The sequence below is a fragment of the Heliconius melpomene genome, chromosome 10 (genome assembly GCF_056956725.1).
Source record: "Heliconius melpomene rosina isolate 202511_hmr_F chromosome 10, ASM5695672v1, whole genome shotgun sequence".
Taxonomy (NCBI): domain Eukaryota; kingdom Metazoa; phylum Arthropoda; class Insecta; order Lepidoptera; family Nymphalidae; genus Heliconius; species Heliconius melpomene.
This window is the reverse complement of record NC_140398.1, coordinates 11,991,051-12,001,904: the sequence shown is the minus strand read 5'-3', so window position 1 is coordinate 12,001,904 and position 10,854 is coordinate 11,991,051. Positions and strand designations below refer to the sequence as shown.

Below are 10,854 nucleotides of genomic sequence, written 5' to 3'. Positions count from 1 at the left end.
GATGATAAATCTACGCAGAAATGGAAATAATAAAGAATGTACACTCAAAAAAAGACAAAAATACAATGAAAATATATATATTTTGTATATGTATATACATGTTTTGTGGATAATTGTAAATACGTATTTGTTTTGATACAGGTCAAAATTGGTGATTTCTTTTTCGTATTTCTTTTTTTAAAAAGTATTTTTTTATTTTTCTACGTATCTCTATTTCACCGGTCAAGCCTTATGGAGAGACGATGACGTCTTATTATAATCTCCATAGTTTTGAAAATAACATTAGCGGGGCGGTGTGTGCCCAAATAGGAAGGAAACAAGCAAGTGAAATTAATAGATCTAAAATTTCATAAAAATATTAAATACCCGCTGATCATAATTAATATCCACGTATGAATGCAGGCAACCTTTTTTATTTTTGTTGAAAATTGAATAACCCGTCAATAGCAAACAGCGATCTTTGATATGTCGTAAAAAGACATTTATAAAAATATAATCAAGGGGAACAAGCCGTTGTCTGCAAACGCGATAGGTTGTGGGTTCGATTCTCATTCGAAGAAACGAAATATTTAATATAATCATTTTTTCGCCGTTTTTCGGGCAGTCGTAACTCGTGACAACAGTGGCTGTGACTGTAACGCGAAGGTTGTGGTTTAGATCCGAGGAACGACGCAAGGAACTGAAAATATTTATTATTATATATTACTATTTATTATTATTATTATTTAATATATCGTATTTTGTATTTTTTTACCTTTAAAATCGGACATATATTTTTTGCTCATAGGCGACGAAGATGCAAATAAATAAAATAAAATAGGTATATTGATGCACAAAATCTTATGCTATTAAAAAATCACAAACAAGTATACGGAGATTCTAATGTTTAAATTAAATATTATAACGAAGCACAATGACTTATTCATGGTCTGCGAAGGAAGGTGACACGATGTCTGAAGTCTGAAGAAATGTGCTTAAGCCATTAGTCTTGGAATGATAAATAACAACTTCCACAGCACTTCGAATAAATTTATTATAATTTGATAAAATAAAATTATAGTGAAGATTAACTTATAATTTTGCAATCAGCAGTCAAGATACTTTTTAAGTATAAAACCACTATTATTTTTTTCTTATATTATTCTTCTAGTCAGCAATAGGTACGTATATTTGCCAAATATTATTAGGTAATTCGTTCCCATAAACATCTAAGCAAGTCTTCATTAAAGGGACGCATACCTAAAATAAATGACGAACTCTCCTTATTATTATTGAACATATAAAGCATTGCATGAAAAATAAATAATAATTTAGCTTTATTTTCGCCAAGACCGAAGAAAATATTTTACATCTTTCATGTTTAATATTTTTTTAGCCCAACTCACACAAGCGTCTGACTGTAAAAAAGATAATTATTTTTATTTCACTCGGTTTGGTTTTCGGTCTGGTAACAAGACATAGCACGACGTTGAATTCCGCTACTCAACATGCATTGTTCGGAAGCTTGGCGGTGCGTGGGGAACGTAGTGTCTTAACACTGAATACCCTCTGCCTACCTTGCTATATACCTACAGCGAGATACAGCGTGTTTTTTTTTCCCCTTTGACGGATTAAAACCACCATATAAAAACTTCACCTACTTTATTCTTCTACGTTTTGTATGTAACGGAATGTCTTTAGAATGATACCTTCCTGATCAACATGATCAATTGTTTATTTTGATTAAAGATTAAAAATCCGTTCCTAGATTATTAGAATTGCTAATACTAAATTATTCCAAAATAGTATTCAATGTACCTACTATACTATTGTTTCTACGCTAAATATAAGTGAAGTCGAGGAAGAACAATATAGTGTAAATTTGGCATAGGTAATTAAATTATTTTATTAATTTTACATTACTTACCTTTCCATGGAATCCCATTACCCAGCAGCCAACATTTATTCCCAAATTCAAATTAGTAAAACAATGATTTATAATAATATCAGTGTTAACCTAAAACATATACCTATCTTAATACAAGTCCTTCGTAAGTTAACATAAAGTTTTTTCATAATAATATAATTTTATTTTTCTTATAATTGACACCATAATTGACGAGGCGTAGGGACACAACTGGACGGACGGACGGGACTGTAAACACCACAAGTTTCGGTTCTTACCCGAGGAAATAAAATATTGAATATCATTTTGAGTTCCGCCTCTCAACACACAATGCCTCCAGAAATCGGCTGAAAGTGGGGAATGGAGTATAACAACATTAGATACCCTCTACCGATCCTGATATTTGCGGGATAAAGCGTGAAGCTGAAAAAACAAATTATAGCCATGAATAGTTAACAATGCATCTATATTCTGTATATAGATATTTTTATATTTATATATAGATACACCAACAACAGACAATCTTATATTAGGAAAACTAATAGCTCACATTCACTGGTTTCCCTTCCTGCTCGAATCGCGTAATATCGGGTCTTTGAACAGGCAAGATGCGCCATCTTGCATTGGACACCGGATGCTTGCTAAGATAAATTGGATATATGCCGCAAAGGCCAGGTACAGGGTTTGGATCAAATCTAACGTAAAGTGGCTAAAAATAAATAAAGTACATTCTAAATATTGTATTTATATGGTTAAGTAGGTATATGTATTTTTAAACAATAATTTATATAATTATTATTTAATTATCTTTATTGCATACCAAGATTAAAAATCTGATTTGATATTAGGTTAGCTACTATTGATATGACTTTTTGATGATGATTGTTAGAAGACATATCAAAAACATAAGAAATAATGATAAGGCACCTTATGATTAACATTTAATATACCTACCTACTACAATAGCCTACATAACTAAGACTATTTAAGTAAAAAATCCACCTTTTTCTTAGCAACAGATGATGAGAGAGCCAAAAGAAACTCTTGATTATATTTGAGAGGTTCGTCATTACGGTCGCAATAATCTGCACTGGTTATAATAAAAGTATTTCTTTCAGCTGGCTCCAAGTCCGATAGCCCGACCACATTGCACCCATCCTCCAGGTCTTGTGAGTAATTGATTTCATTTGATGTTATTCGGCCCCCAAGAAGTAAACCCTTTTTATCGTCTTGCGGTGGATCGGACGCTAATATTTAAAATGTTGTATTAAATTATATATGTAGTTATGTAGAAAAAATATTTAGCTTTTGTCAAGCTGAACGTCTTCTACACAATAATACACTTTTTGTACACAACAATATTATTTAACTAATGTTCTAGCTTCTTACAAAAAAGATTTAGTGTAAATATAGATGCTTAATCTTAAATTTAATGAAAATAATGGATCTATTTTTCTCCAAAATGTTTTTATTTAGAAATTTAGAGACGTTACGTTTTGCATTGTGGGGACACGTCGTTGTTAAAATATTTTTAGCACACTTTTTCATCAGTAGATTTGAGCAAAACAATATTATCGAAAAGTTCCAAATACGTTACGACGGCAATGTATGTACGAGTATGCACACCGACAACATTATAATGAGCAGTTAATTTTATAATAATATTATAATTATAATTATTACGAGATATTCTGTTAAATTTAGTACAGGAATATAAAATAGACAACGTAGCTTGACCCTCTAACGTACTTTATTGCTAACCTGGCACGTGGGGTGCGAGGAGGGCTATTTTAGCTCCAAAGTCAATACTACCAGAGGATTGAGTCAATACCGTTCGCTTATTAAGATTCTCGGTCATTTTCCTATATTTTGCTAACATTAAATCTCCATTTTTCATCTGCTCCAGGAATTTATTGAGTTTATACTATGAATTAAATATATTATTAATATTATTAATCATAATTTTTTGGACAATACCATTCTAATAATGTACACATCGTTAGACAAAATATATTTACCTCTTCTAATTTTGACGCTTCATACCAATTACCAAGGAGTACACGATTACAATAAACTATACCTTTATCTTCTTCCTTTTTAGACATACTTAAAAATAAAATAGGTTACCCTTTTTTAATATAAATGTTTATAAAATGTGACGTAAGAAAATAAATGTTTAATTTTGACAGTGTTTTATTGTTTGTTTTTAAATATGTCAGAACTATTCTTAGGTATTGACATTACATTCAAAAATTAAAAATCAATAAAATTCAAAAAATATTTTAAATAATTTCAAAATATAGGTAAAATTGAAAAACAGGTAACTAATGTTACTAAAATTTCCAATCTATCTTCGTACGAATATTTTATTAAAATATACAACATCCTTTCTAATTCATATTGCGAACATCACTAGTTCACAGAGTTAAAAGAAATTTTCAAATTAAAAAAAATGGAATCTAATCAAAGTTTTCAATCTTTTTTCTTAGTTTCAACATCGCTCACGAGAGTAAATATATTCTCTGCTGTGTGTCTCCCGTGAATGTCTATGTAATTTCGGCACGTAACCCCACACTCCTGAAAAGTTATTCAATGTTTTGTAAGACAAAGCTGCAATAAAGTAAATAAAAAAATATTTTATATAGCCCAATTGCTAATGCATCTATCTTCCCATAGGTATATGATAATCTATGTCATCATCGCACAACGGGACAGTGTCTGACGGACACGGTGGTTATAGCTCGATTACCACTCGAGGGAATTAATTAGTTTTATTTCCCCGCTCGTTCAGAACATTACACATGAAAGAAGAGAACAGAGAGAAAGAAGAGAACCGAGTTTCTTGATTTTAGGTCCTCTCTTTCTACCCTGCCGCTGTGTCTTGCAGGAAAGATAAAAAAGAATATACTTAAGTATGATAAAAACAATACCCAATTCAAAATTGTTTATAGTTATTATAAATATTACCTCGAGTGGGTTTCTCTAATCAAGACGTGTGGAAAAAAGTAACGATTTTAAATATTTCTATAAAATGACTCTAAGCTTAAGCAGCAAAAATTACTAAAACTTGTCACTTACAGGTCCAAAGAACGTCTGCATCCAGCTTTGATTCATGACACATAAGCTTTTGCCCGCAACACAGTTTTTTATTATTAGTTTCGCTCCCGTCTACAATAAATTAATTAATTATATAAAATCTGTGAGAACATGGAATTAATATTGAATTGAATTGGAATAACATAAAAGAAATATTTTGCCATTAATAGTACCTGAAGAAATAGTATAAATATTCAATTAAAGTAAGTAATTACTTCATGATTAAATAATTCTTACGGTTGGGCGCTAATAAAAAGTATTGATAAAATATAGTATATTAATAGGTAAGAAAGGAAGTAAATTATTGTGCACGTTAGTGTGGAATTATAATTTGCAAGAAAATTACAGTTCCATAATTGGAATAAAAATACATTTAACTGATCAAGTGCGAGTCGGACTCGCCCACAGAGGGTTCGTTCCCTGCCTAATTTAGAGGTGTAAGTCAACGGGAAGTACAACTAGAATATAGTAGATATATTTGTTGATATATATAACAGATGGATTTTTGTTTTTATTAAAGTGAAATAACGACAAAAGGACGTAACTTATATATAGCTATAACTTGATTTCCTCTGCGTACCGATAAAATAATAGAGATATGAGAATACATTTAATATAATATTTTAAAGATATTTAAAATTTACAATATTTTAAAACATTTTGTTAGTACATCAATTACAAGTGAGATCGATAATTCTTCAGTTAATTATTGACTGTAACATATATACCCACATATATACCTTGACAGCACTACCTAAGCCTTCAAGTCGGTCACGTGGCAGTAGTGGCGTTGTGGTCCACCTGCAATTACTATCCTTAATTGCACTTAAGCGTATAGGCATTCTATCTTGAGGACCTGGTACAGCTTCAGGCGTATAGGCGCACATACAATGCAGCTGCCTAAAAATAATTAAACTTAATTTAATTTAAAATATTTAATTTATTTATTTTATAAAAGGTACAGTCCGCGAGGCGCAAGCAGAGCCTTTAATTTAAAGTGATCACCAAAGCTAAAGCCAGAAAAAAAGTCATAATTTTTTTTTTATTGGAATAATTGAAATTTAATGAAAAAAATATGACAAAATATATGTCTATTCTCCTACACCGTAATTTGCATTACCGTTACCAATTTTGTAGGTGTATCTTAAGCTTTATTTTAGTTTACAGTAAAAAATACAGCGTATGAAATTTTCAGTGCCTCCAAACTTTAGGAATACCTCACGTTATTCGCATAAACGAATATAGTTTAGAGATGTAGATTAAATACTAGGTATATTGTCGAGAAAATGAGAACATTTAAAAGATATGAAAAACGAAATGATAGGCCTACTTTTTGTCAATCTACAATGCAAGTGTGAGGAACCCATAGTCATTACCTGTGGATCTCCATAATTTTCAGCCTTTAGAAGAAATTCATCTCCGTAATTCATTTTCTCTCCACGAACATTTTCATCCCTCGTACTGTTTTAATAAAATTGTTACTTTTTAAATGATTACTTTTAAATTACTAGAATTTATACATAAAAATGTTAAATAAGATGGATTTTAAAGAAATAAAGCAAAATATTTGGTATAACAAATAATAGTGAAATATATGTAGGAAAAAAATAATTAGAAGTATGCAATAGAATAATATAATAGTTATTTTTCACTGTTTTTCTATCTTCTCTTTTTATTCTATTACCTAAAAGGAAGGCCTAGCAAGGTAATCTATGTAAGGAAGGAAGAGTATTTTTTATTTTCATTTCACAAATTGTAAACGATCCCGTAAAAAAGAAATATTTCGAAATAAAATTGCAAATCAATTAAGTTTAATCCGCGAGGTCTATGCGAGATTTGCATTATTGTCGGTGTAGTCTTAATTGCTTGGCCTAAACTGATTTTTTCTGCTTTTGGACCTCTATCCTACACCTCTTATAGCAGCGTCACATATTCCATTCTCAAATTAAATATTTTTACCTGAGAATCACAAAAGTATTTCTGCAGCATGGTGTAGTAATCGGTGACAAAGTCATAAGGCATCCATCGTTGATATTTTGCATATAATCTACCTGCCTCTCACTGACCAAACTGGATAGCGCCAAATTATTCGGACACTTTTCTCCGGAACCCGTTTTATTAGCTGATGACAGTTAGAGTATCAAATCATCAATTGTAGTTTAAAATAGAGGATAATAATAATTCTATAATAATAAACTTCACGCTATATCCTGTATGTAGCGGGGTAGCCAGAGAGAACGGAGCGCCAAACGCTACGGTCTCTGCATACCCCTGTCGCCTCGTTCACTGTCATCGACCGCTTCATACATGCCCTCCAGGGGTCCTCATGTGTCCTTTATTTGACCTCCAGTATCATCGACAATGTGTTTTCGAAGATCAACCAAGGTCTTCCCCTACCCTTCTTACACTTTTCCTTAATTTTTTTGCTATTTTTTCTACACTTATTCGTTCGACGTGCCCAAACGGAGAGACGGAGCACGTTATTCTTCATTCTCACCGTTACATCCTTGCTACAATCTACCATTTTTTGTATCTCTTAATTGCGGATTCGATCAGCTAGACTGACCACGAATATAGAGATCGTATCTCTACACCATTAATAGTAACAATCATATGCAGTTTCCTAATGTTTGACAAAAGTCCGCATTAGGAACAGGATAACCAGAAATGGGAGAATATTAAATTTCTTTAAATAATCATAATAATAAGCAATCATCTAGTATTTAATATTTTTATTTCTTCGCTCTGGTGTCAAGGCGGCGTTGAGTTTCGCCACTGAAACGCAATGCTTCCAAAATTCGGCGGAAAATGGGGAACGGAGTGTCTTAACACTAGGTTCTCTCTATCTAAGCTGCTGTGTGCGGGATATAGATTCCGCACACAGCAGAGTAGGCAGAGGAAAAGCAAAAAAAAAAGTATCAAGTATATAAAAACCTTGCATATCTGTAGCCACTATCTGGACATTAAACCCAAAAAGAACAAATGTTCCACTTATAGCCAATGGTCTCTAAAATGTATTCCCTTAGTTAAACACAGTGTCTTTATATATTATACAACACAACATCAAAAAGTTATATAGTACTACATATACCTCTTTAAGTAAATTGCTAAACAATGTTCTAGATCTTTGCAGTAATAATTCTCTTCTGTCTCGTTTTCGTAAAAATAGTTTAAATTCATACTAAAAAAAAACAGCTAGACTTAATATTTTTTTATGTTAAATTAATAAAAAGTAACAGTAGTACTAAAATAAAACGTTCTATATTAAAATAGATACTTACTCGGTAGTATTACAAGCATTTTTAATCTTTAACTAATATAAAAATTGGCTTGGAAGAGAACTAATTCTTTAAAAATAACAGTTAAACTCAAAAAAAGATGTTTGGTATTGTAAATATATCAACTTGGTACCAGCATAAAATTTACGTATTAATTAATATAAATGATAATTTAATGTCAAAAATCAGGAAAAATCAATAAGTAAGTAATCTGCGAAACTTCTAATTTATCAGCTACTTAAGTGTTTAGCTTAGCCAAGTTTACTAAGTACTCGTTAGTAAAATAGATTCATAATATAAAAATTGTAATTGCTATTTTAAATTACATTCATGGTTTTTTTTTATAATAATATAAACATATATTAAATATCTTGAAATATATAAAGAGTTTATAAAAAATGATTTATTTTTTTATTTGTCTACAAAAAGAAAAATATATGTTCATTATTTCAATTATAATATACCTCGTTTTTGAGCCTTTCTTCACTCCAATTGCCTACCAACACATTATTATTATAAGTCATTTTTTAATATATAATATAATGAAAGACACAAAACGATGAAATTTCAAATGTAACTGTCAAAATTGTATTAGTGATGACCCGAGTTGAGTTCTCTGAATGAAATGATTACATAATACAAATCTTTATATCATACCACTACACTCATAATATTTGCATAAACAATATGAAATGGTATTGTTACGGTTTATTATCAATTCATAACATAATTTGTTGTCAATTATTTCAATTTAAAAATTTTATTAATGCTTGTTTAGTTTGTCAAATACGATAATTATGTTTAAGAGATACTTAGTCTTGCATAGATTTTTATTCAACGAGTCTACTAGTTTTCATCCACGTCTATATTAATTATTACAATTTTTCTTTATTAAAAATGGATCACTTAAAAAATAATCTTATACTTATATATTTTTTCAAAAAATACTAAAATATATAAAAAACATGCATTTAAAAAGCTTTTATGAAACTTTTTATTTCAAAAATAAATAATATAAAAATACATAAGTATATTTAGCAAAAGGTTTTTTCCACCAAATTTAATAAACAACTATCCAGCATTGTTTCTCTAGTGGGTCATGTCTTCCTACATAATTGCCATTCGATTAATGAGAATGACAGTTATTTTTTATCTCAAATTAGATATAGGTCATAAGTCCATCGTTCTACAGTAACGTGTAGGGTTGCTCATAATTTAGTGTTAGTTGATTTTTTTTGACAGAACCCCTCTTATTTTATCATTCTTTAATGTTATTTACACATAATATGTAATAATATAGTTTAAAATGTCATATAAATATGTTATATTATGTACCATTATGTTAAGTGCACTTTTAACATGTAAGTGTGTAAAATTTTCATCTTTGGATGTTGTTTACAATAAAGGTGTAGATGCATATGCAAAAGAACGTTGGTCAGAATGTATCCTACAGTTTGAAGGAAGTCTTCATTTATATAAAGTTTATAAATCAATTATAATCAATTGTAGGATTAAATGTAAGTCTGAGAGTCATAAACATAGATTCACTGAAAATATTGAGGAACTGAAAATATTTGAATTCTTTCTTAATATGAAAGATTGTTTAACAGGATGTCAACAAGGAGGCTTTGAAGATGCTAAATTGTTAAGTAATGCATCTGATACAGTGTTATTTAATATGCAGCATAAAAAACCATATGCCTATTTACATTTGTGCTATTATCAAAAAAATGCTTTACATAAAGCTGCTTCAGCTGCTTACACCTACTTTGTGGCAAATACTGATGATAAACGGATGCAAAGAAATGTAGAGTATTACATTCAGCAACCAGAAGTAAATATTAAAGAAGTCAATGATTTAGAAAGTGAGGACTATCAAATTTTATATAAGCTTGGCCTACAAGCATATGAAAAAAATAAATGGGGTGAAACAATTGCTAATATGGAAGAAACATTGACACATTATATGACTTGGGAAAACTTTTGTCGTGCAGATTGTGAACATCAACAAAATCTAGAGTTGTCGTCTGAGTTCATGATAACTATTTCAAACACTTTACTCCCCGTTCTCATATGCAAGCAAAAATGCCAAGATAAATTGAATCCTTTATACAAAACAGGTGTAGAGTTTTTAGCAGATGTATTAAATTATTTACAAATATCCTATTATCACATGGATAGACTGGAAGATGCTGCAAAGGGAGTAGCCACTTATTTATCTTTACATCCTACAGATGAAGATATGCTTGAAAACAAACGCATTTATAAAACAGTTGTTGATGAAAACAAATTTACAGAAAGATCTGACATTATCCATTATTTTAAAAGAGATACAAACGAAAAGCAGCTATTGAATTTATTTCTGGAGAAGGATAATAATATTCCTAATGCCAATGTTGTATAACCAATAAATAAAAATACAAATATATTTTCTAAAACTTCTAATTTGTTTTTTATATGTACAATCTTTATGTTAACATGATTTAAATGAATAACGATTTTTCTATTTTTATATATTAAATATAATGAAATAAAATTAATTTTAGTTTTTTTTTATTAAAATTGATTACTAAATTTATGTTATTACTCTATACT

At 29.9% G+C, this 10,854-nt stretch overlaps 2 protein-coding genes and 1 pseudogene across 5 annotated transcripts; 1 reads left to right on the top strand and 2 right to left on the bottom strand.

The window, feature by feature from the left end:
- Positions 1–1,020: 1,020 nt before the first annotated feature.
- On the bottom strand, positions 1,021–4,103 carry LOC146535670 (cilia- and flagella-associated protein 161-like). Its single transcript, XM_085191618.1, has 6 exons — positions 3,904–4,103; positions 3,647–3,809; positions 2,888–3,132; positions 2,436–2,594; positions 1,907–1,996; positions 1,021–1,239 (listed from the first exon to the last, which is right to left on the bottom strand). The coding sequence occupies exons 1-6, from the start codon at positions 3,988–3,990 to the stop codon at positions 1,147–1,149; spliced, it is 837 nt and encodes a 278-aa protein (XP_085047744.1). The 5' UTR covers positions 3,991–4,103; the 3' UTR covers positions 1,021–1,146.
- A 134-nt stretch (positions 4,104–4,237) lies between these two features.
- Positions 4,238–9,223, bottom strand: LOC146535669 (cilia- and flagella-associated protein 161-like; annotated as a pseudogene). Its single transcript, XR_014878341.1, has 8 exons — positions 8,724–9,223; positions 8,073–8,162; positions 7,916–7,988; positions 6,941–7,103; positions 6,358–6,442; positions 5,722–5,881; positions 4,964–5,053; positions 4,238–4,462 (listed from the first exon to the last, which is right to left on the bottom strand). The product of XR_014878341.1 is annotated as a cilia- and flagella-associated protein 161-like (transcript).
- A 195-nt stretch (positions 9,224–9,418) lies between these two features.
- Positions 9,419–10,704, top strand: LOC146535668 (cartilage-associated protein-like). 3 transcript variants are annotated; one of them, XM_085191617.1, is made up of 2 exons: positions 9,444–9,620; positions 9,870–10,704. In XM_085191617.1, exon 2 carries the CDS (start codon positions 9,938–9,940, stop codon positions 10,661–10,663), a length of 726 nt encoding a protein of 241 aa, XP_085047743.1. In that variant the 5' UTR covers positions 9,444–9,620; positions 9,870–9,937; the 3' UTR covers positions 10,664–10,704. The 3 variants fall into 3 exon arrangements, with proteins under 3 accessions (XP_085047740.1, XP_085047743.1, XP_085047742.1); XM_085191616.1 differs by having other exon boundaries at positions 9,444–9,776; XM_085191614.1 differs by having other exon boundaries at positions 9,419–10,704.
- The last annotated feature ends 150 nt before the right edge of the window (positions 10,705–10,854 follow it).

Coding starts and splice junctions, on each gene's coding strand:
- LOC146535670 (XM_085191618.1), bottom strand. CDS start 3,990: ATGTCTAAAAAGGAAGAAGATAAAGGTATAGTTTATTGTAATCGTGTA. Junction 3,810..3,903: donor AAGCGTCAAAATTAGAAGAG/GTAAATATATTT, acceptor TTTAATTCATAG/TATAAACTCAATAAATTCCT. Junction 1,997..2,435: donor AGGAAGGGAAACCAGTGAAT/GTGAGCTATTAG, acceptor TATATGTTTTAG/GTTAACACTGATATTATTAT.
- LOC146535668 (XM_085191614.1), top strand. CDS start 9,566: ATGTCATATAAATATGTTATATTATGTACCATTATGTTAAGTGCACTT.